We start from the raw sequence: 24,387 nt of genomic DNA on the forward strand, positions 1-24,387 counted from the left end.
CTTTTGCATCTTATTTTAAATGCAACCTCTTCAGTGAACCCAGGAAGTTAAACACTTTTTTTTCTGTATCCTTCCAACCACCAGTCTTTTTGCTTTAAAAATTGTTCGTTTAGTTTACCATTTTTCCCTGGTTCTGAGGGCAAAAGGGTCTAACACACCGTTCCCTGACCACCTGGTGGGGCGAATCCCCACACAACATCCCTCAGACTGATGTGACCCCAGAGCAGGGCGTCTGACTTGGGGAGACGACAAACGAGCAGACCAATCCCAGCTGTCGGCTGCGCCGAGTGGACGATGCCTGCAACGTGGCACCTGCCCCAGCGGCCCTGCTGACAGGCGGTGGCTCCTGTCTTCCTCCAAGGGACTCCAAAGCCAGTGGGACTATCTCATCATGCTTTGTCGAGCCTGAGACCCCTGGTGGGTACTGACTCTCAGTCTTTTCCTGGTTCCCTCGTGGGGGCTACTTCTAAATTAAAAATACTACTCCGTGTGCAAACAGAAAAAAAGATCCAGCCTTAGCAGAACTGTCCCTTGCTCTCTTTTCGAAAAGCAAATCAACCATCGTCTCCTAAACCATCATCACTTTTTACACAATCCAGTAACTTTCTGGAAGGATGAGTGATCTTCAGTTTTACTGTCTGCTTGGCTACTAAATTACAACGAGTAACTCAAAAGGAAGACTCAGTCTCTCCCAGGTTTTCTAGAACAATCTAAAAACCCACAGACTCACCCTAAAGAAGGCATTTCAGCAACTGCTGATCGAGGCATCGCAGGGATTGAACTATTTCCCGGAGAAAAGACGGATGTCACAACACTGCCCTCATGGGATTAAAAGGCTACTCGGTCACTGACGAGCTCCCGTCTCAGAAAACAGAGTCGTTTTCAAAGCTTCAGCGTCACGAAAGCGAAGGCTCAGTAAGTGCCGGGGAGCAGACCCCAGGCGGGGTGTGCAGGCTGACCCTGCCTCGCACCCAGAGAAGCCCCTCCTGGGTCTGGGGAAGGAAGCCCCAGTTCCACAGAGATCACCCTCCAGGGCTGACGTGGGATGGAAAACAAGGAGTTCAGAGGAGTGGTGAGGAGGGGCCTCGGGTTTCCGCGCTGGTGTGGGGCCCACTGGGAGCCCCCCAGCCCCGTGCTGAGGCTCCCAGCAGCTCGGCGTGCAGAGACCCCTGCCTTCTCGCAGGGCAGACACCTCCCTGAGGACGCAGGCCACTGTCCCCGCGGGGACGCGGGCCGACGGTGGAAGGGCCTGGCTTTTAGACCCAGAGCCCGTGGGCGCCTTGTCTGACACGGAGCTGCCTGGGCCGGACCCCGGTCCGCTTCTGGCTCCACATCACCTCCCACCCTCATCCTGCTCACTCTGACTTCACTCTAGTTCCTCTGGAGTGTAACGCTGTGGGGCCACCACACTCGGGCAAAAGTGTACTGATCAGCATCACCGAACACCGGACGTCCTGACTTTCTGGAGCAAACCCATCAGCTGGCCAGGTAGTTTCTGGTTCAGAACCTAAAGATGATCCTTAGGTCACGGACAAGAGGTTTGGATGGTAACTCTGAACTGGTCGGTTTCGGTCCACACTGTAAAACTTTCAAGTATAAGGGCGATTAGGTTTGGATCGAATTCTGTCCCAGCTGCCCAGCTGCCAGCAGAGGCCGGCTGTGCAGAGCTGAGCGAGGTGGGACGCAGGGACCTGCTCTGGGCAGGGAGGCCGGGCTGCCCTGGAGCCGCGCCCCTGGTGCTTGGCTGCCGGGAGGCTGAGCTGTGGCTTCTGCTCCTCCGGCCCATGGCACCAAAGCCAAGGCCCCCAGGGTCCCCCTGCTCCTGCCCGGGGGATGGGGGTGGGCCAGTTGCCCTGGGGGTCTGCGATGTGCACGTGGTGGTGGTGGCCATGACTATGACCGCTCCTGAGTGAGCACCTGGCCTTCTCTCAGCCACCTGGGCTGACTTCATTCACACGAAGTGAAGCTGCAAACAAAGGCACTGCGGAGACACCTCCACCAGGTCCATACTTAGGTTAGAGAAAAGATGCTGAAAAGCCAAGCTGCTCTGGGTTCTGGGCCCGGTTCTGAAGCGCCGGCCTTGGCGCTGCGGGTTCTGTCCAAGCAGAGGAATCCACACAAGAGGAGTGACTCCCGTGGCCCAAGACCTGACCGTTCCCTGTGGAGTGCCCACTGCCCGCCCTGCTGTGGTGAAAGTCTTCAAGGCTCTTCAGGTGAGACGAACGCGGCCAGAGGTCTGCAATGCCGGCTGCACAGAAGCACGGCCTGGGCGCTGTGCCGAAACCCAGCCGGGCCCCCTTGGACCATCAGCTTCCACGGGAGCTCTGGGACGGCTAACCAGGTCCCAGCTACACGGCCACACCCACAGCGCCGGTGAGTGGCCAGGGGCTGGAAGAACGGACGACACGTCACACCCACTGGGCAGTACTGGCTCCTGCTGCCGGCCCGCCCCCTCCACTCAGCTGTGACTCCTGAGCAGGGTCTCGGGGAAGACGCACCTTGCCTGGGAAGCCTTCCTGGACCGCACCCTGTCCCCGTGCCCTCGCAGCTAGCCCTCTCCTCCGCGCGCCCCAACTACAAAGCTCTCAGTGGGTCTTCGGGGGCCGGCCTCCCTGGGGCCTGGCATGTTGGAGACACTGGTCTGAAAGCTCTGCTTGCTGGCCACAGGAGCGCTGCACTCGGCTGGGCTGCCTGGACCCCACGTGTGTCCAGCCACGGGAGCAGCACAATGAGCTGCACACACAGCTTCCTTCTGCCAAACGGTGGCAGATCTGTGCGCACTGCCCTGGCCGGCTGCTCAGAGACTCTACCCTGGGACTGTTTCAGGGCACTCTGCTCTCTTCAGAAGATCTGAGAACACAACCACTGTCTGTCGAGGGCCTGGCTGGGGCAGCTAATACTGTGGATGCGGGAGCCACTGTGAGCACCACGTGGACCTGCGGGGAGAGGGGACGTGGGCCTGAGACCCCACACCCTTGCTCCCCGCTGGACCCGGGCTGGCCGCTCCTCCCACAGGGACTTGCTTCCAAAGCACTTGTGAAATGACAAGCCCTGACACTGTCCATCCATAGTGACCATCAGCAAGAGGGCAGCTGTGGGCTGACCACTCGGGAGCCTCAGACAGCCGGCCAAAGGCCAGCAGTCAGTGAGTGCCCCTTCCTGATTCTGCTTAGACACGAGCTGCCTTTCACGCAGTTCAACCGCAGAAATCCCCACTGTGTACCCAGCACGCATTGAACACCGGGTGGGTGCGGGGGGCACTGGATGAGCCGCACGTAGGGCTAGAAAACCACATTTTCCCTGTGCTTTTAACTTTCAATGTTCATGGCCACACACTGATGCTCCCACACCGGCCTGCACCAGGCTGGACAGCAGAAGGGCTCCTTGGGCCTGGAGGATGGATGGAGAATGGGGACGCTGTTGGAGGTTCTTCCCCCAGGGTGCAGGGTGACCCCAGAGAGACCTGGGGTCAGGGAAGGGCCCACGAGACCCTGTTAAGGACAGACGGGCCGGTGGGGAAGTAAGGGAGGGTCAGAATGATAAAACCAAGAGTAATCTAACCACTGAGACCATCACAGAGAGCGGCTGAAGAGGGCCTGGGGGTCAGGGTTGCCCCATGGGTACTTGGAGCTCAGCCAACCTTCATAAAGTCCGGGGAGAAGCTGACCCCCAGCTGTGGGTGGGGCCTGGGAGGGGGATGACAGCCCTACAGCAGGGCCCTCCTTGTGTCACAGCAAACCCTACAGTTGTGTAACACTTCTACGCTGTTGCTGCTGTGTGAATTTCACAACAAATTCCCTGCTGTTTTCTGAATAGAACCATCCCTTAGACAGGGCATATGGGAAGAAGTTTTACTGCCCATAGAAATCGAACACCTACCAGAATCCACACTGTGCCCATCGCGTGTCCAACTTGACCCAAACGGCAGACATATCGCCGGGGCTGCTAACCTCCTCTCAGAAATTGAACAGAAGGTACATCAGACACTCTGTGCTGTACCTGGCGCTGCAGGTAGACCTGGTTCATCCGAGCACACGCTCCCGCGAGGGGGCGGCGCACGGGAGCCCTGGGGGTGGAAACGGCAGCCTGCGGCCCTCCCTCCGTGGCCCGGCCGGCACTCACCTGTGACGAGGGGCGTCTGTGCGGGCGGCTGCTCCAGGAGGACCATGTGCTGCAGGAGGGAGCTGTGCGCCGCCCCTGCGTCCCGCTCCAGGGGCGCCGTGCTCAGGTAGGGGGCGAGATGGGTGCCGGGAAACAGAGAGAGGCGCTGCTGGAGGGCTGGGAGGGTCAGCCTCTCAGCTTCCTGCTGGCCTGCCGCCCCCTGCAGAGGCACAACCGGACGTCCAGGGTCAGGCTGGCGACAGCCGCTGGGGGCCACCGCCACGCAGACCCACGGACGCCTACTTACAGCAGACGGGCCGGTGGCAGGAAGTCCCAGCGTGATGTTGGGCAAGGAGGGTGACGTGTAGAGGGGCAGCGGGCCCACGGAGCCTTCCCGGGTCACCAGTCGGTGCGCCAAGCTGGCCTGGAGACAGAGCGCATGGGGGCCGTCACGGGGGGTCTGCCCCGGCCACGCCCGGGCAACACGCACCAGGGGAAACACCTGCAGGGCGGCCCGCGCCGAGTTGTGGAACACCCGGGGCAAAAGTACGTAGCAAGCTACAGCACGCAGGCGAGTGCGACATTTCAAAGCCGGCCACGGGCACGGAAATCTGCACGCATCACACTCTTGTTTGCTTTGGTTCAGATCACTCATTCATCAGCAAGCTCTCGGGATGAGATCTATGACAATGTGCTTAAAATACACTCCCGGGGTCGGGTCGTCCTTCCAAACATAACACGGGAGGTAGGAACTAGGGGGGAAAACACCGATGGAAAAAACCCCGACATAAAAGGCAAACAAGGGTGACGCCAGAGTCGGGCACGCGTGGCGCAAAAGCAGCATGTAGAGAGCGTGCAAGTCTCACAGCAATTTGAGGAAAGTGATGGCAAAGAGGAACCAACATGGGGACAAAAGTCAGGGGAAAAAAGACTCAGCGTCACCCGTGACCTGAAAACATCTCCGCGCTGCAGAGCACAGGGAGCTGCTCTCACCATCTTGTAGTGAGTTACGGTTAAAAAGACACGGAAACAAACGCGTGTGCGCCCGTACGGCTGAGTCGCCGTGCTGTCCACTAGCAACCGACACAGCACTGTAAACTGACTAAACTTCAACTAAAGTATATTAAAAAATAAAAATAAAAACAAAAACATCTCTAAAAATCGAAACACATATTTAAGAACCTATCAAGTTGGCAAAGATTCTCAAGTGACTCCAGCATCTTAACCCAGAGAAGCAGAAGCGCACCGCCAGGTGGGTTATACACGGGCCCGCTCTTTCTGCAGGACAGTTTGGCAGTCCACGTCTGAAGCCTGAGAAACTGACCTAACGTTTGATCCTAGAGACCACCTCCTCTTGCAGGATGTGTTCTGAGGAAGCGGCCAGATGCAGACAGACCTGACCAGGGGCGCGCGCGCACGTGCCAGGGAAGTCGGGGAGGGCACGTGTTTACACACGGGGATGCTCGGGCGGTCGGGGAAAGCTGTGCCGGTTACTCGGGACCTTGTTTACTGCGTGTGGTCAGGCAGCATCCTCCAAGGACTTGAATACTGCAGTATTTCACATCGTTTTGTCACTAAAATGAACATTCTTTGCTATAAGGACACTGTTTCATTCACGCAGGGTCCCCTCCTCAGGAGACCCTCAGGGACACGTGCAGGACCAAGAGCACACAAAGAAGAGGACGAGCAGGTGGCCCGTCCCAGCGCTCGCTGGTGGTGTACGGAGACAACACTGGTTTTCTCCTGCTTCTCACAGTGGACTCAATAGTTAAGGATGAGAAATGCTGTGGGTGCTTTAAAACTTCATCTGCAAGGTAAAAAAAATATGAGTCGAAAGTCATCCTGAGTTACTGTAAACAGCGGCGTGCGGGCCGCAGCCCCAGCCAGGAGGCGCCGCCGTTCACTCCGGTGAAGGACGGAGGGACTACCTTCCCGGCGTGGGCGTCGACGTTCCGAGCCCTGCACGGTCCCCAGGTGGCTCTGATGCGGTCATGCTCGGCGTCATCTGGAAACACACACCTGATGAACGCCGTCCTCGTGCCATCAGGGAAAACAGAAAGACCGGCTCTCTTCACTGGGGAGGAAACTGAGTGCGCCCTCACCCGGACAGATGTTTGGCCACACATCACGCTGAACTGTAACGCCTAGAGGGCTACTTAAGAAGTCGCCTTCTCCTAGACAAAAGCACCGGCAAGCTGTGATTTAGAGAAAGTGACTGACACTGCCAAGGAAAGCACGGTTTCGCTGTATTGTAACTGTCCAGGAACAAAATAAGCAAACATCCGACATTTGCAAAGTTATCATTTCCTCTTTACAACCCAGCCTGTCTTGTTTTTTTAAACCTAATTTATTTTTGGAAATAAAGCAGCCTTCTGGGAATCGCCTGGTGTGTTGACTTGTCCATGTTTCCGGTGTTGGCCGTCTCCACCTGCCCCATTATGAAAATGCTCAGCTGCCCAGTGCTCCATGGAGAGTCCGGGCCGGGTCAGCGCGCCCGCGGCATGCCTCCGACCACACTTGGCTTTCTGCACCGGACGGCGCGGCTCCTCCGGGAGACTGTCTCCGGGCTAGAGGAGCCCAGCTTCCTCCGCATGAGGGAGGTGGGGGGTGCTGAGCTTCTCTCTGTCCAGCGGGAGGGGGTGCAGAGCCAGGCCAGTGGTCCCCTCCCACACAAGGACCCCCTCCTGTGTGAGGCCCCCACGCTGCCTCTGGATCAGAGGACGTGGAGCGGCCAGCCTCGGCCTTGGCCTCGGCGTCACAGAAGCGCTCAGGGAACTGTCCTGTTCTAAGGATTTCTACTTGAAATCCACAAAGGACGTGATCGAATTCTCAAAGAGCCCCCTGTGAGTACAGTGAGCCTCTCCCATGAAAACTGCACCCTTCACATTCCTGTGACTCCTTTTCCATCTTCTATGAACTTGCAGGAGCTGAACTGACTTTACCATGTGATTTGTAAAAATTAACACACAATTTAAACCGGCATCCACCTGAATAAGGCATCTTGACAACATGAACCATTAGGTAGGTAACTGCCAAAGTTAAATAAACTCAAGATCTGCGGCCACTATCAACAAGCCACAGATACCATTTACGTCTCGGTCCAGGAAGCAGCTTTTAGGCCAGGTTCTAAGGCTAATTCCAGGTAGACCTCAGCTATGACCTCAGTCTTACAGAGAAGGACTGTTAAAACTTAACCATCTATAAACAAGTATTTAAACAGGTAGGTTGAAGTGGACAGGTCATAAAAGAAAGAGACGTAAAGAAAAAGAATATGGATTAAGCAAACTAGAGGCAGGGGTGCAAAATCATTTCCAGCAGTAAGTCTGGATTCCAAAAATCTGCTGACACATTAAGCGTCTAGAAATTTCAAATGAAAATGCTTGGCATGCACGTGCGCCTGCGGACGCCGGCCAAGAGCTGTCAGCCTCTGGGAGGGCGGGGTTCGTGCCTGAACGCGTAAGAGGAAAGCAAATAACCGCGTTGAATACATTACAACCTCCTGCAAGTTAGAGGGTGCTTAAAAAAAAAAAACCAGGAGAAACCCCTGTTCAGCAGGACCGTCCTCAGCAGGAGGCGGCAGGCACCACTGCTTGGTTCCCGGGAACTGGGTGTGGAGCCGGCTTCCCCATGTGCTCGGCTGCATGAAATTCCTGCATCCTTCCCAGTACTGGTCAGCACCTGCCCATCCTGGGCAGTACGGGGGGCAGCGCCCTTGGCTGGGGGCCGGACCCAGACAGGCAGGAGGCAGGAGCCCCAAAGACACCCGTGGGATGGGCAGAGGGAGCGAAATCAGGAGAGGTGAACATATGGAGCGAAGGTTCTGGAACTTGCTGCCCTGAATGCCGCCCCAACCCAAGTCCAGTCAGGGGCACGCCCTGCAGCCAGCCCGGGGCCCTCCTCCTGGCCAGAGCGGCCCCCACCCCTTCTCCCTGAAGCTCTGTGCACCCACATCCCCCTGCACCTGCAGGGCACCTGGGGTCTGCAGGAAGAGGCAAGGGGCACTGGCCCTGTGGCCTGAAGCTCACGGTTCCCGAGACACTTCTGAAATGCCGCCCTGACAGGATTCAAGGGCATATGGAAACTGCTCTTTGGCTCCACCTCTGGGCTGGCCAAAAACACCGGACAGGGATGGGAGCTCTGGGCACTGACCTCGGTCGGGATGCTGGGGACGGCGGGCGCGATCCCATTCTCCGTGCTGACGTTCCCGGAGCTGTTGTTGGGTGAGCTGGGGGCGGAGCCCGGGGCACTGCTGCACGCGGAGTCTGTGGGGGAGAAGCACTCGTGAGCCGGGCTCGGCGAGGGTTCCGGGCAAGGCCACTGGACATGCTCACGGGGGCCCAGGCTGCCCTGGCCCCCCGGGGAGCTGTGCTTCGGGGCCGGCTGACTGGCAGGAGTCCCGCAAGGAAGGACAGGACCATGGTCCCCAAACAGGGGCCCTGGAGCCAATTCCTACTCTCAGCTCGGCCATCGATGCGTCATGAGCTCTGCAGACCTGTGGTTCCCGGAGGCTCCACCTGAGCCGGCTCGGCTGGCACACGGCCTATTTTATTCCTCTTTTGAGAAGTCTCAAGATGATCTTCAACACCAGAAACATAAGCCCTGAACTCTTGTTAATATTCTAACAACGAAAGGCAAGAAAACACAGAAGCCAACGGCTGGGAGCCAGGGAAGGTCAAAGTTACCATCTGTGCCGACTTAGAGTCTCCCCACGTTAACGTTCACTTGGAACCAATCCTCTCATTTTTCAAACGTGCAGGGAAGACCAGAGCTGGTGGCTTCCATGACTGATCAGAGTGATCCGAAAAAGCCACCCCAAGGTAACCTCCAGGGAGCTGTGGAGGTGTAAGCGGCCCACCACTCTCGGGGACCAGGCTCCACCCCACGGGAGCCAGGACTGAGGAGTCCGTTCCACCCGGATCCCCCTCGCAAGGCGGCCGCTACTGCTGCTCGTGCAAATGGGTGATGGGAAGCCCTGGGATGCGCGACGCTCTGGAAGGGCTTGTTTCGCCCTCATGCTTTCCTGTTGGGCTATGGGTGTCTGACAACAGCATCACCTGGTTAAAACCTCTCAAAGAAATCCCACCGGAGCCGTCTGCCCCTCCCTCCCGAGCGCCCACCACCCACATAACCGACGGCTCGAGACTCTGCCCGGTCTGGACTCGCTGGCTCGGGAAGAGGAAGCGCCATAGCAGGTGGGGGGAGGTTGTGACGGCGAGCGGAGGGGAGGCCTGGGCCGCCTCCCTCAGCAGGCCACCCCCCAGAGCCATCGCGGGTCAAGAGGCCCAGCCCAGAAGCAGGCGAGCAGGCGCCCCCACAACCCGAGTGCTGCCCACGGCTGCCCGTGGGGCCCGCTGGACTCTGAGAGCCGGGGCCAGCTGGACACTGGCGGCGGGGGGGGGGGGGGTGGCAGCACCCACCCTCAGCTCCCGACCCTGAGGGCCCTGCAGGCCAGGCTCTGAGATCCGGGCCCAGGGAGTCTGCTCCCGGCTCCCACTGCGAAGGAGCGCCCGCCTCCTTCTCGGCAGCTAGGTGGAGGCCAAGAGCAGCGCGTGGCCCAAGAGGAGGGGAACTCCCAGCCAAGCTGCCTCCTCCTTCCTCAGCCCACCTGTCCCACGCTTCCCAGGACGATTCTCTGGCTCTCCAGTGCTTCTGACACTGTTTGATGGGCAGTGGGGGCAGCTTAGAAACATGGGATTTACCAGATGGGGCAGGATCAGCGAAAAACCCCACCTTCAGAGAAACCTCCACTTAACCCCTGCCACGTCAGAGCGACAGCTCTCACCTCCAGGGCCGGGGTACCGGCTTTTTGAGACGGACGCTGGGAGCAGGACCCGCCGTACAGGGATGTGCCCCGAGCCCTCCCCCACCGGGGCACCAGCTGTGGCTCTCGGGACTCGCAGGGCTGGCGCTGTGGGCACAGGGCACTTGGGGTGGGCGTCCTGTGCAGGAGCGGGAGAGCCTCTCAGGGAGGAGGGCGGCGGGGTTCACGCTAACGTACCAGTGACATCCAGCGGACGCTTCTTCAGAGCGGTAACCACCGGCCCATCTTTCCTGCGTAGCAGGGGGCTGCTGCGTCTTTCAGCCACTTTCTGCTTCAGCCTGGAGCGTAACTTCAGATTGGGCTCAGAAGCTGTGGGGAGAGGAGACATCATCACAGCCAGGCAGACACAGCTGTGGTCAAAGTCGTCTTGCTGGCGGTTTAAGAAACTGCACCCTGGGTAAACACTAGCTGAACACGAGCGTGCTGTTCCAGGGAGCGCGAGGGGAGCGCGAGGGCAGTGGCCCGGGGCCCACAGGCGACTGCTTCCCGTCTCCGGCATCAGTCCAGACGCTGAGTCAAGCGTCCGGAGGCCGTCGGTGGACTTTCTGCCGCAGAGGGCTACGTCCGTGTGGGGCTGCCGCTGCGCCCACGAGCCGTCGGGAAGGAAGCTGGTGGGCAGGGGCAGTCTGTTTCGCTCTGGCTCATGAATGTTGTTACGATTTCCACATTTCAGGCTTTCTGTTCACCTGCAAATCAAAACCCCACCTACACGTAAGCACCCAGGAACGAGCTGCTCATGTGAGCTCCTGGCCACCTCTGCATGGCCGCTGTGAAGGCGCGAGGGCACCGCCACCCCAGTGAGAGGACAGGCCACACTGTACGGGTGAGTGCCCGTCTCCCTCTGCATTCGCCTGACCCCAGGGCACAGGTGTCTGGCTCGGTTTGGTTTTGTTAACAGCTCTACTTGCGTGGACGGAGCCCTTTGTGAACCCGCAGCTTTAAGCCCTCGGTGGCGCCACCCTCTGCACCTGGACCCAGACCACCCCCAGACCAGTCCAGTCACCCATCTGGGGTGGGACCCACTGTGGGAAACTCCAGCACTCAGGTGAGGCTGCCGCCGGCGCCCGCTGTGTGGACCCGGCACAGGCACCTCCTGGTCCAGTGGCCGGCGGCGCTGGAGCCCAGGGCAGGGCGAGGCCGCCCCCACGCCGGAGATGCCTGTGTCCTGAGGTTTTACTTGACTGCGTTCAACCTCCTACTACTGTGGATTCGCAGATTAGTCAGTTTTTACCTCTTGTTTTCATTTTTAATCAGCTACCCTGCTGTTTTTAATCTTCCTGGAACAGGAACTTTACTGCTCTCTAGAGCAACAAGCAACACAATCGAGTCTCCCCTGGAATCGGAAGTAAGCTGGCTGGGGCTATGCAAATTGGGCCACGCGTGTGTCTCGTGGCTGCCGGCTCCGCCCCTTGGGGAGCAGCGCTGAGGGGTCCGCGCCACCAGGTGACTCTGAAGGAGGCAAAGGCCTGCTGCTCTGTGGGCCCTGGAAGGGGGAGTGAGAAGCTGGCCGCCTACACTGCCCCAAGAAATCAAAACCTGTTAGGAAGGCGGCAGCCCCTTCCAGAGGCTCAGCCTGTCTCCAAGGCCCGGGTTCAGCGAGAGATGCCCTGTCTGCTCTGAAGTGTTTGTGTGTCAAGCAAGGCTCCCTGGAAGGGCTTCCACCACGAGAGAGGAAAAGGAGCGACCGTGAACCAGCCTCTCCACCAGCCAGGGCTCTGCTTCTACTTTTATAGACACTTTTTAGACCACTGAGATAACCGGAGATTCACATTTCATTTATTTCTATTTCTATGCTGAGTTTCTTACTTTGCTATTATTTAAGAAGAAAAAAAAAGCTATAATCTCACCAGACTGATAATCAAGACAACAGCAGCTCTTCCCCCACCACCCAGACCTCAGCCGAGTCCACACGGGGCTTCCTCAACCACTGGTCCGTTCACGGGCTGAGGGGAGAGGGCGCCCCTGGGAGCCAGGGCAGCGCAGGGTCCGGCCCCTGTGGAAGGGCCCCGTCAGGGGCTGCCTGGAAGCGGTGAAGCAGGGCCATGTGGCATCAGGAGATGGTGTGTGGGTGGGGCGGTGGCAACAGGGTCACCAGGGGCCAGCCTCAGACCAGCCGTGCACTGGGACTGCCCTGCAGGCCATTTCACGTCCAAAGTTCCTGGCTGAGTGACGATACCACCAGGTCATCAGCAGGGCAGTCAGACTCTGCCCCTTGTCTGTCCTCCCACGTCCCCTGCCCAAGGACCCCAGACTCCTAGTGTGACTCACGCTCTCCCCATCCACTCCTGGCCCCCATCCACCCCAGGGCCCACCCTGGCCTCCCTCAGCCGCTGCGTGAGGCACAAGCTGGCTGCCCCCACCCTGACCCTCTGGTGCCACACAGCAGCCATTTCACTGTCTGAAATTACTCTGTTCAGTTACCTATTTCTTGCCCTCCCTGCCACCCCCTAACACTTGGGCAGGAAACTCCAAAAGACCGAAGGGTCTGTCCTGCCCTCTGGTCCTAGTGAATTCAGAGGTGCCTGTCCTGCAAAAGAGGACCCAGTGAGGGACTCACCACTCCCTGCGCCAGCTGCAGCTGCTGGCCCTCCCGACGTGCGGGGCCCAGTGCAACATGGAAACACGGGGCTGCGGCCGAGACAGCGCGTTTAACTGATGGGTGGGTGCTCGACCTTCCGGCGCAGGGCTGGGGTGGGCCCTTCCCCAGCCGGTTCTGGGGCTTTCTCCTGCGTGGTGGCAGTGATGGAGAGGGCGGCAGCCTCTAGTCTGGGGACAGCTCACGCTGGAGTGAGTCGCAGACTCCACCGCAGAAGCACAGTGGCCCACTGTCCGGCTGTTCATTCATAAGCCCGTTTCCTGAAATCTGTGAAACGTCATCGCCCAGACGGCTCCCGAGGATGCAGGCGGGTTGCCACCTGCCTGCGATAAGGTCACGGTCACACTGCCATGTGCAGGGCCGTGCAGCCACACGCCCCGCCAGTTGCCCCTGACTGCACTGGAGGTCCCGCCGGAGCTGAGCCCAGTGACCAGAGCTACTGCTTGTGCCTCCTGAGGGGGTGGGGCTGCTAGAAGCAGAGCACAGAAGGGTTGGGAGGCGCGGCTCACAGCACGTGGATGCCGAGGGTCTCCACAGATGGGGTGCCTGCTCCCGGGGCCCCGGGGCGCTTCCCCTAAAGGCCATCAGACGGGGGCAGATAAGACCATTCACTCTCTCCCCCAACCTAAAAATTCTGCCCCATCCCCAGCACCTGCCCCTCCTCGGGCAGGAGCACGTCCATGAGTCGCAGGCTGGCTCTTCACTGTCCCTCACCTCCCCTGCACTGATTTTCCTGACGTTTTAGTTCTCTCCACGGCTGTCACAGCATAACACCTCGTGCAGTTGTAAGCCCGAACTGTTTAACAGTCAAGGGGACACAGGGACACACACACAGAGGTCAGCCTGTCTGGAAGCAACACTGCTTTGTCCTGGCACCACGTCCAGCAGCCGGCGGGGAAAGCAGACATCCAGACACCCAGGATGCTCAGGACGTGGTGGTGGCAGCAGGATGGGATGGGACGGTACAGGACAGGATGGGACAGGACGGGATGGGACAAGATGGGATGGGATGGGACAGGACAGGACAAGACAGGACGGGATCAGGTGCAGAAAGCACCCCCGGGCCTGTGCTCGCAGCTGCTCTTCCTGGAACCCTGCAAGGGCAGCAAAGGAAACTTCAAATAAAAATGGAGGTGCTGAAAGAAGGCACCTGAAGAGAAAGGGGAGAAAATGAAACGACGGGAGGCCCGACATCAAGTCAATGCAAAGCCCAGGAGTGGACAGAACAGAGTGGGGAAGATCGCTGACAGGTGATTCAAGGCGTGAAGCTCCATCAGGAGACCTGGTGTCCCGGAGGGGGCGCCGTGGGCTCGCCGTGGCCCCAGACGGCCAAGGCCCACAGCCCTTCACTGGGGGATCCGGGAAACTTTCAGAGCCAGGGAGGGGCGGGGGGCACCAAGGGCCAGCCTTGCGAGTGGCGTCAGATTCTGCAGCAGCTACTCAGGGCAGGAGAAGACCTGAAAGTCGTGAAGAGAAGTGACTTCTAGACCCAACCCTGTTCTCTGCCAAGTGGGAGCCGGAATAAACAAACACATTTACCAGAGACTCAAAAAACTCATATTCTGTGTGCGATTTCTCAGGAAGCTCGGGGAGCTGCACAACCAAGGACGAAGGAACACGTGGAGTCTGGGGACGAGGCAGGGCCCCCCCGCCAGGAGACCGCCAAGGGGAGGGGCCCAGGGGCCCGGCTGGGGCCGTGGGGACAGGAGCGAGTCTTCCCGGCCTGAGCAGAGCCTCTGGCCCGCCTGCCCTGGAGCTGAAGCAAAAGCAGGCACAGAGACACACGGGGAACAGAGCCAGTGGTTTACAGTGACTCTAAATGGAGTAGAACCTTTAAAAATTGTACACCTGAATCTTATATAATATCATATATCAACTATACATCAATTAAAAAAAATCCAGGCTCCCAGAAAACTAAGCAAATGAAAAAAGCGATCAACTTCAGGATAAAGGAAAGTTACACAGGAAAGGAAGGGCAGCCCCGGTCACCATGGGTTCAAGCTGCACTTTCTGTGCCTTGTGGCCACGACACAGGGCCGGGCAGGGCGGGGCAGGGCCGCTGTTCCTGGCATGAGCCTTGTGAGGTTGTTTGATTTATGCACATTTGTTTACTCTGATAACGACAAAAGAGAACCCTAGAAAGACAAATGACAGGCTGGAGTATGATCTTCGCAGGACACACGACACAGGATAGTACATAACATATAAAGAGTGTCCACAAAGCAACGAGAAAACAGTGCCTGGGAAAAAGGACGGGGGAGCAGCCACCAAACACCACACAGGGAGGGACCCTCCCTGTGTGACCGGCGTGGTCCAGACGCTGGGCACGGGAGCGTGCTGGACCAGAAAGACAGCCCGGCTCAGGGGCACGGGCCACCCGGCACCCACAGGAGTGAGACGCAGCGGTTTGGCAGCATGGCACGAAGCTCACTTTTGAGGAGGGAAGATGAAAGATAAAGTCACCCAAACTTTCCTAACAGTGGCAGAACTGCTCGTGGAAACGTCAGAGATCCCGACTTCTGCGTCAGGCTGGCTACAGTGAGCCTGAAGCACCCCGTCACCCAGGGGATGAGGGCCTCTCGTGAGCCGCTGGTGGGATGCGGTGTGCTCGTTCTTGTAGGGTGCGCAGCCTCTTTTGAGCTGGCAGTCCCATTTTTAGGATGCTATCCTCCAGAAACAGTGAACAGAGGTACCCATGTTTGCTGGCAAAATAAAAACCAGGAAACAGTTACAACTTCTACGATACTTGCACACTGGAGTCATACGGAAAAAGGCGCTGATCGTCACACACTGAAACGGCTGGTGTCCGTGGTATAACATCGGATAGAGAATAAAGTAACAGGCCGAAAGGCAAAGCCAGTGTTTTGGTGGAGAAAAAGACCACACACATATCTCACACACACAGACACACACCTCCACGCACAGGCACAGGCACAGGCACAGACGGTACCTGGACAGACAGATGCCAAACCGATCACAGGAGCGCCTCCCGGAAGTCGGACTCAGGACGTGTGCCTTTCGCAGATGTTTTAATTTGTTGTAAGTATGCATTGCTTTCGTGAATTTTTTTAGATTAAAAAAGCACTTTACGTGAAGCTTAACGCTGGAACCGTCTACACCCTCTTCCTGCTAAATCAATCGACTCAGTGTCTTGTCTGAGATGGCCGTCCAGCTCAGATACGAATGAGCGTATCTGGGAAAGGCCAGGTCCACATCACACCGGGGATGTCCCACACGAGAAGCAGTTTGGGTCTGACAGACATCAAGGTTTGAAGGGAGCCCTTCTCGACGAGGGTCTCCAGGCGATGCTGGCTGAGTCTGCCTGGGCCAGGCAGGGCCAGAGCGAACGCCTGCCCGTGGACAGGACCCCGTCCGACCGTGAGTGGGGTGTGGGCACGTGCGGGGAGCTGCTCGGGGCCAGACGATGTTCTGACTTCTCACGGGGCCTCAGTGGGAAGGGACAGACGTGCTTTCCCGCAAGGAAGCCCCAGCGAGAGGCGGACGGCCCTGCTGGGCAGCCCGGCGCTCAGCCCCGCACGTCCATCTCCCACGTCCACTGCCCCGGGCGCCACCTGGCCACCCCCAGGGCTGGGGGATATGCCGCACACTCAGTGCACCCACTTCATGGTGAGGAGCTGAGGCCAGGGAGAGGCTGTCATGGGGCACGGAGCTGCAGACCTGGGGGAGCCCCACCCGAGCGGCCGGACCGTGACCCACTGGCCACAAGGCGAGCAACCCCTGGCTCCACTCCCCGGGGCAGGCGCGGTCTCCGTCTCCTCGCCCCGGGTCTCCCTCCCAGCACAGCGCCCCGCTTGCTGACTTGGGTTTGGGGGTCACAGCCTGAGTCTGCAGGATCAGGGCGTGCAGGGCAGTGCAGGGGAGCCGCCCCCATCACAACAGAACCTATTTCTGTGGAGCCTGCGGTGTGTCTCTGGGTAAAACCCACAGCCCTTCTCAGCAAACATGAGTGACAGCCACACACTGACACCGGAGAGACGAAGACAGACGACAGGCTTTCACCTTCCCCAGTAAAGGGTCCAGGTCCAGGGCCCAAATGCAGCCCCGCCTGCACGCTGGGGTCCAGCCCGAGGGACGCAGCCGCCCCCCATGCACCTGGGATGTCGGTCAGCCCTACTGAGGCTGAACTGTAATCTCCCCGTTCACTTCCAGCCCTCGAGTCCAGGTTTGCGACACCAAGCCCTCCCTGGAGCACAGCTCTGCCAACTGAGAGGCCACACGGCTGCTGTCTTTGGGACGGGGCAGCAGGGGCGTCCCCAGCCCCATCTCAACACCCATCGCTTGGGTGAAGCTGCTTTAAAGCATTTCTGTCTGGAATGGACCAAACCCCTTCAGATCAAACAAACTTTGTGCTTATGAGAAGCAGCTGTGTAGCAGACCCACTCCCACCTAGCGGGGCCGGGACCCCCACAGCACCCTCAGCCGCGGGCTCCAGCTGCCGCCCCCAGACCAGCGTGCCCTTCATCCACCAGCAGCCAGGCCCTCACCGCTCGGTCACTCCTTCTCTGGCCCCTGCCCTTCTGGCCACCCCAGTGCACTGCCCCCCCAATCTGATCTGTCTTCAAAGTCACCACCCACTTACACCGTCACCACTAGAGAAAGTCCAAGAGACCCCAGGCGGGCAGCCTGCTTGTGTCTAAACACCTTCTCCTTCTGGTTTGTGGCAGAACCCCTCCAGGCCACCCTGAGACGTCTCTGCAGGAGGGCAGAGTGTTCCTTCCTTGTACAAATGTCCCTCCCAATCTGGAACCCCTGGCTGCTCCCGCTGAGGGCCAAACCCTGACTGGCTCTCTCGCTGAAGGCACTTGAGGCCCGTCACGCAGGGCTGCCGTGTCCCCTGCTCACCAAGGGCCCCCGCGGACTGCGACCGAGCAGAGCACACCGCCAAAAGGGACGCTAGCGTCATGTTGTTAAGCGGTGAGTCTGAGTTTGGAAAAGCAGGTGTACGCGAGCGAGGCTCACTGCTTCCGGCGTGAATCGTAAGGGAGCCCTCGGGGGCATCATCTCACAATGACGCTCTAACACAAGAGCACACAGTTTAAACGAGCAGGTGTTCCCTGAGTGCGCCCCCAGGCCCCAGGCCCCCAGGCACCGACCTGTCTTTCTGAGAGGAAAGTCGTCCTTGGCGTCGTACAGGCCCAGGACCGGGTGGTTGCAGGAGGCCGACACCCCGCTCTGCGGCGGGGAGCTCTGGTCCAGGGAGCTGTGCTGCGTCTTCCTGGAGAGAGAAGGCGGGACAGACTCAGTTACTCGGCACCGACCCGGCCCACGCTGTGCGCGCCGGAGCCCCAGGTGCCCCACGGCGGGGCTCCTTCTCCTGACCCGTCAGCCCAGCTAGGTGGCCGGCCTCCGAGGCAAACTGGCCTTCTCTCTGGGGCAAGACTGAAATGAAATAAAACCAACCGTGAACCAGCGGACATGTGCTGGCCGCAGCCTCTGCTGACCGCGGGCCTGCGGTCCTGGCGCCGGGGCTCTGCCCTGCCCCTTCCCCTCGGGCAGCTCCTGACCTGGTCGGTTCTGAGGCTACACGGGGGTCACCACCGGCCACAGAGGGGCCTGCCCCTGGGGCGCGGAGGGCAGAGGGAGATGGGGGCTCCAGGTGTAGGGAACACAGGAGCGTCAGAGGCAGCTGAGACCTGGTGGGGGCGCTGCGGGGACAAGTGCTGGTGGTGTCAGGGTCCTCAAGGGCAGAAGCCACGTGGAGACGTCCCTTCAGCATAAAGTATACAGTCTGCATCCGTGCCTTCACAGGACAGTCACCCCAGCCATCTCCCCTTCCTCGGGAATGAGGGGTTGACAGCAACCACACTGCCCTGGGAGCTGAGCCAGGACATTTACTGCCTTTATGAACAGTGGGCACAGCTCAAAAATCCTTACGATGAGTAGACTGGGCAGCGGTCAGGAGGGGCTTGGAGGGGGTGGGGTCCGGCCTCGGAATGGGGGGGGGGCTGGCTGCACTCAGGAGAGCCTGCAGCGACCTCCTTTGACGGGGCCGCCCGCTGAGCCTTGCCGGAGGCACTGGAGGTGTAACGAAATCTGTGAGTCTTTAAACTGTGTAATCTGCTTAATGGCTTGAAACCAATTTGCCAACTTGCTTATTTGGAATTTGTTAGACTATTTATTTGAATACACAGTACTCCACATCCGTGCACCTGGTGTTATTTGAATTAAGAGTGTGAGCTCTTAAATGCTTACAGGTGGATATTGAAATATTGGAGAGCAAACTGGTGCAGAGAACGTGATGCTCAGAGAGCAGTGCAACGACTGCAGCCCGTGTGCCCCATGAGAAGTGCTCAGGGAGCCCAGAGAACAGCCCAGCGGGGTGGTGACCCCGCCGCCGCCACCCAGGGCACACCGCCTCCATCAGGACATGCTCAGGGATGCCAGGGCGGGGGCTCAGGGTGGGACAGGCCACCCTGCTGCTGGCTGCACCCTCGCCAGCGGGTTCTACCAGGCCTCAGGGAGCCACTCCCGCACAATCTCACTGAAGGTCTGAGGCAACTCTCTATAATTCATCACATCTTCAGGTCCTGTCCTCCGGGCAGCACGGCCTTGGCCAGTTTCGCGCCAAGCTATAACCTGAGAAAAACTTTACTTTCTCTTTCGTAAGAAACACAGAAAAAGGCTCTGTGTGTTATGCGATTTGAAAACACAGTGATTACTAATGAAATGTTATTGTAGACACTAATCACCATTGTCGTTCCACATTAGTGGTGGAGTCTGTTTGTGATTAAGCCAGAAGCTGGAAAAGCTAGTTGTCTGAGATCTAACAGGCTTTCTCTTCTGTTCTGGTCCCTTGCGCACCGAGGCCGTCAGTGTTCAGGTCCTTACTTTCTCGTCCAGACTCAAAATGAGTGAGATGAGGAGGCAGCTGGCGGGGCTCCGCGTGGTGTGCTGCCCGAGAGCCCTGGGCAGGCCTGTTCCGCACGGTCTAGGGGAGAATTCCAGGCATCGGGAGCAGGCGGCCGGACCAACCCAGCTGGTACCATCACAGGTGACTGACGCCAGGCTTCACAAGAGTGACTCAGGTCACGCACAGCAGCCTAACTCCCCCGAGCCGGGCAAAGCCAGGGAAGACAACTCATCACGACGTGACGGTGATGCTCAGGCCTCCTTGAGAGGCCAAGAGAAGGGCTTCTCGGGGACAACACACATCGTCTGCCCTCCGGTGGGGCAGCCACGCGTCACACAGCCCGGGGCTGACACCTGCCCCAGCGAGCAAGGGTCTGGGCGTGTGAGCCCAAGTCAACTCTGTGCCTGGCTGCATGTGCCCTCACACTCACCCCCCCCACGCATCCCACCCCCGTGCGCCCCCCACACCTAGGACTCACCCCATCCCACCCGCACGCACAGTCACCCACTCCCACGTGCGTGCGCGCGCACACCCACACACACACCCCCTCTGCAGGGCCGTCTTCTGCCCACCTCCGCCCTGACCATCACCGACCTTCCACGCTTCCGACCCCTCGTCCAGCCCGGGGAGGGCGGCTCTGTCGTACATCTGCCGCCATCCTGGTTAACTGAAAGGGCGTCTTTTCTTAACGACAACCCCTTCTGACGAAGATTGCAGCGCAAACATGCCTTGTTTCCTCTCTAAAGGTTACTTTGACTGCAATAAGGAATAATGCTAGACGCAGACTCGCCTGTTCAAATTCTGTCAACAGCTGGCCCTTCCCGTTACAGATTTATCCAAGTGACTTAAATAAAACTTTCCATCACTCACACCAGCCTTGGCCAACAGCAAGCTACGCGAGCGGCTGTAAACGTTACTGCGAGCACAGAGAAAGCGGCGGCAGGAGCCCCAGTCTCCTGCCCCTGCACACCCAGCATCCCGTTGTCTCAACGCGCAGCCTGTCCGCAAGCGTCCACGAGACAGTCACAGTTGCGTTTCACGCCGAGGCTCGAGGTCCAGCGTGCCTGATGGTGGCAGCTCGCCTCAGTTTCCACCCCGGTTTCAATGCTCAGAAGCCAAGCGTGGCTGGGGGCTGCCGCAGTAGACAGCGCAGACTCGCACCGAGTCTAAAGGGGACACTTCTGATGCGTGTCCACCGTGGAACCGCCACTCCGGTAACGACCCAGGATGGTGTCGTCCCCACTGGCAGCGCCCTCTGCCCTCTGGGAGGAACCTCCACCCCTTTCTCCTGTGTTTTCTTCTGGAAGTTTTAACAATCCAGCTTTCACGTTCAGTCTACGGCATTTAAGCTGGTTCTTTCCAGCAAAGTTTTCCCACCACGCAGCAAGTGACTGTGTGGTTCACTCCATGATTTGGTCTGGTTTGGGGGACAAAACAAGAAAGCTGCTAAAAGCCATCCCCATTCCAGCCTGCTCACCCCAACCCCTCGGGGAAGAGGGCTCTCCCCACCAAATGCTAAACCCAGACAAGCAAGCCTCATCCAGGCCGGGGATGTGATCGAGGCCGCCCTACTCCCCAGGAGCAGCCGTGTCAGTCCCTCCTGACCCTGGGAAGCCCTGCAGGCCCCCATCTCCCCCACCTCGCCTCCCAGGTGCACCTTGTTCACACTCCTCCCCAAAGCCCTTCTCAATTCCAACCTCTCAGGGCGGTGCCTGCAGCTCTGCCCAGGGCCACCCACTCCCTGGGAGCCCCAGGACTAGGGGGACGCACTTTCCCCACCGACGGGCTCCATCCTGCGCACCACCTACAAGCCCATCATCATGGCCTCCCTTCCTGCCAGCCCGGCCCCCCACGACCTACTCATGGGGGGTTCTGGCACTGGCCACTCCAGTCTTCCCCTCATGCCACTGTGGCCCCCATCCAAGAGCTCCAGTGTGGTCAACCACAACCCCGGCTCCCCCCTACCCTCTCTAGGCCCGCAGCCTTCGTACGGCTACCGCTGTAGCCCCCTCGCTGGTGGCGCCTCTCAGGACAGCTCCCTCTTCTGAAATGGCTCCTGGGTGCTTCCTCGCCCGCTGATCACATCTTCTGAGTGTTCCCTCCTGCGTCCCAACCCCTCCCACCCAGGACCTGGGAGCCCCTCCCCTCACTGCCGTACAGGCTGACTCCGGGGTCCCCTCCTCCACCCCAGCTTCTTTCCTGCCGCCTTCAGCTCAACAGCACGGACAACATCTCAACAGCTACCTAACCTACTGCGTTTGGGGCATCAGGCTGCACCCCCCAAAGGGGAACAATGGAGCTTCCGCGCAGCAAATCCCAGGGGGCTGGCACAGGTGGAGAGGCCGCGGATCAGTGTGACCTCAACGTGGGGTCTCCGGGTGCGCTGCCAGCAGAACTAACCATGAACCCCCCAACTCTCTGTCGCTCTCGGGTGCGCGGCTGTCATTTACGGCTGTTCAGGGACCACGGTGGCCTTCACTGCCTGGGCGGTGGAGCTGCACACACCAGCACCCTGCTTGCTGTGAGCACAGCTCACGTGTCTGTGCGACGTGCAGGGGCCGCAGACACTCGGGGGGAGACAGTCTTGGAATAAAGTGCCTTTCAGGTCGTATCAGGACCCCCGGTGTCGCCTGCTGGAGCATGAGGGCTCGTTTCAACGGGATTCGGCGGCATTTCTGTACAAACCGCCGTCCACTTTGGGGCCCCAGAGGGCTACACTTTTCCCCCAGTGAAATGAATGATAATTATCTTTGATTTATGAAAACCACCCTATGATGTTTCTTCCAGAATGAAATTACTCTCGAAAGCAGCAGAAACTTATATTCGAAGCAAAACCCTGTGAGGCACCTGACCAGGTTTAAAGCCACATGGCTTGGTGACTCCATTTCAAACTCAGCCGGTGTCAATGGCCAGCCTCTGAGCTGCGCGAGCCTGGAGGACGGCCCCTCCGCCCACGGCATCCTCCATCAGGTAAAGGCCCATGGAACACGCACCCACTCTCTTCAGTTCTGAGCATTAACAAGGCACTTCCGTGGTCTCTGTGGCTGACGAGGCTCCGGGAGGGGTTCTCAGTATATAAACAATGAAAATAGCGCAGGAACCTTTGACTTGCTTAAGAACCAACGCAACACCGGGCAGAAACCCAGGAGGTGCACAAGGACAATCCAGACCAGAGCTTCGGTTTAGGAGGCAGCTTTTGTGGCCAAAATACAGCCTGAGAAGCCGAGAAAATGGTCAGGCACCAGCCCACGAGCACCCACATCTGGGCGACGCCTCGTGCATTCACCTCCTGACCACTCGGGTCCCACCAGGTGCTGCCGGGCCCAGGGCTGGGGGGCGTGGTTTCTCACTCCACGCCCTCCCACCTGCCTTACAGGCGACGAGCTGAGTGCCACTCAAATCCACCCCATCACGCGTGCCGGGCGGTGGGAGGGGACCCGCCCCTGCACTTACCCGTACCAGTAGCGAGGGTCGCTGGACATGCAGTGGTTCAGGCTCCGGTGGGCCAGCGCCTTCTTCTTATTGAGGACAAACTCCTGCAGCTTCATCTTCACTTCCGTGCTCGCCACCGCACCTGGCACAGGAGAGAGCGGAGACCTGTGAGTCCAGGCTGGGACCCAGGGATGCAGCGGCGGGGACCCTGAACCAGTGCCAGAAACGGCAGGAAAGGGATGCAGGCAGCGGGATTCCAGCTCAGGACGCTGCTGACGTCAGAGCGTCTCAAGGAAAAGAGGACGGAGGGCTATAAATAAGAGAACCTTCTTCCCAGGAACGGCTTTACATACCTGCCTCCCATTTAAAATGCAGGTGGAAGCAGCAGAAAAACCTACTGTACTGAACACAAACCCCGCCACAGGGAGCTGTAATATGCACACATAAAAGAAGGTCTGAATTAGGCTTCTTTCTCACTGCAGCAAAGAGACAGAGCAGAGCTTCTGCGCAAAGCGAAGCATCGCAGCCCCGAGCAGCGAGAAAGGGACGGAGCGTCCCCGGGGCAGGCAGGACAAGGCTCCCGCAAAGGAGGCAGCCAGGCCCCCGGGAACCCTTTCAGGGATGTCCCTGTTCCCTCCAGCCTACAGCTACCTACTCAGGCGAAGCACACGTCACCAGGCTGGACTGAAGCTGACAGCTCGTGTTTCGTGGTTTTCTTGTGGGAGTGGCGGTGACTCAACTCATTAAAGAAAACTGGCAAACTTGAGAAACAGACACACAGAGACCCTGAACCCACCACCCAAATCCAAGGTCTGCTGGCACCAAATCTGCTTTCCGTAGAGCTGCCATCGGACCACACAGCACCTGGGACCCATCCTTCCGTCAGAAACGAGGTGAGAACCTCCCTGTCGTCACACAGACTGCAAACAGCATTTTTAATGGTGGGCAAAAGCTTCATGAGGTGAGCAAAGTGTACTTCACAAAACCGTTTCCTGACTGGAGAGCTCTTCAGATGTTGCCCCTGTGGTTCTGTGGGAACCATGCTGCACCAGCATCTTTGAGGAGCTGTCACCGACCGCGTTTAGGAGCGTTTCCTCAGGAGAGATCAGCGAAGTGACTACGTCTAACGAACACAGCGTACAGCCCTGGGTGCATCTTCTGAGCCGTTCTCCAAAACGCCTCCACGCGGTACCTCTGTCTCTGCCTAGCACTGCTCGAAAGCCCCCGACCCCACATCTCCACCCGCGCCCGGGAGCGCCCCCCCCCACCGCGTCCTCACGCGCACGCGGGAGCACCACTTGCTGCAAATGAGAAGACTGCCTGGTACCTCACTGTCGGGTCCTGGGTGGCCACCAGGGCGGGCGCTGGCCCTTCTCTCCAGCGATGTGCCTTTATGTCCTCGGCCGCTTTGCTTTCAGACCTCCCTGCGCTGCGCGTGGTGTGGTGCTGGTGCCGTGGGTCCGTGCGCAGGCTTCTGCAGGTGTGCCCTTTGGTGTGTGTGGCTTTTTTACAGTAATACGTTTACTGTGAGCCGCCACTTGCGAGCCTGGCACATTTAAGCCTCCT

At 58.9% G+C, this 24,387-nt stretch overlaps 1 protein-coding gene across 5 annotated transcripts in view; it reads right to left on the minus strand.

Annotated features, from left to right (window-relative positions):
• The window catches only part of HDAC4 (histone deacetylase 4), a 268,241-nt gene that overhangs the window by 56,393 nt on the left and 187,461 nt on the right, over positions 1–24,387 (minus strand). For all 5 annotated transcript variants that reach the window (XM_072961972.1, XM_072961973.1, XM_072961971.1 and 2 more), the window contains 6 exons: positions 22,843–22,963; positions 17,633–17,754; positions 10,100–10,231; positions 8,251–8,363; positions 4,409–4,525; positions 4,123–4,321 (listed from right to left, as the gene is read on the minus strand). In XM_072961972.1, the coding sequence (XP_072818073.1) occupies positions 4,123–4,321; positions 4,409–4,525; positions 8,251–8,363; positions 10,100–10,231; positions 17,633–17,754; positions 22,843–22,963 (804 nt within the window). The remainder of the gene's footprint in view (positions 1–4,122; positions 4,322–4,408; positions 4,526–8,250; positions 8,364–10,099; positions 10,232–17,632; positions 17,755–22,842; positions 22,964–24,387) is intronic.

Source organism: Vicugna pacos, chromosome 5 (genome assembly GCF_048564905.1).
Source record: "Vicugna pacos chromosome 5, VicPac4, whole genome shotgun sequence".
NCBI classification, from domain to species: Eukaryota; Metazoa; Chordata; class Mammalia; order Artiodactyla; family Camelidae; genus Vicugna; species Vicugna pacos.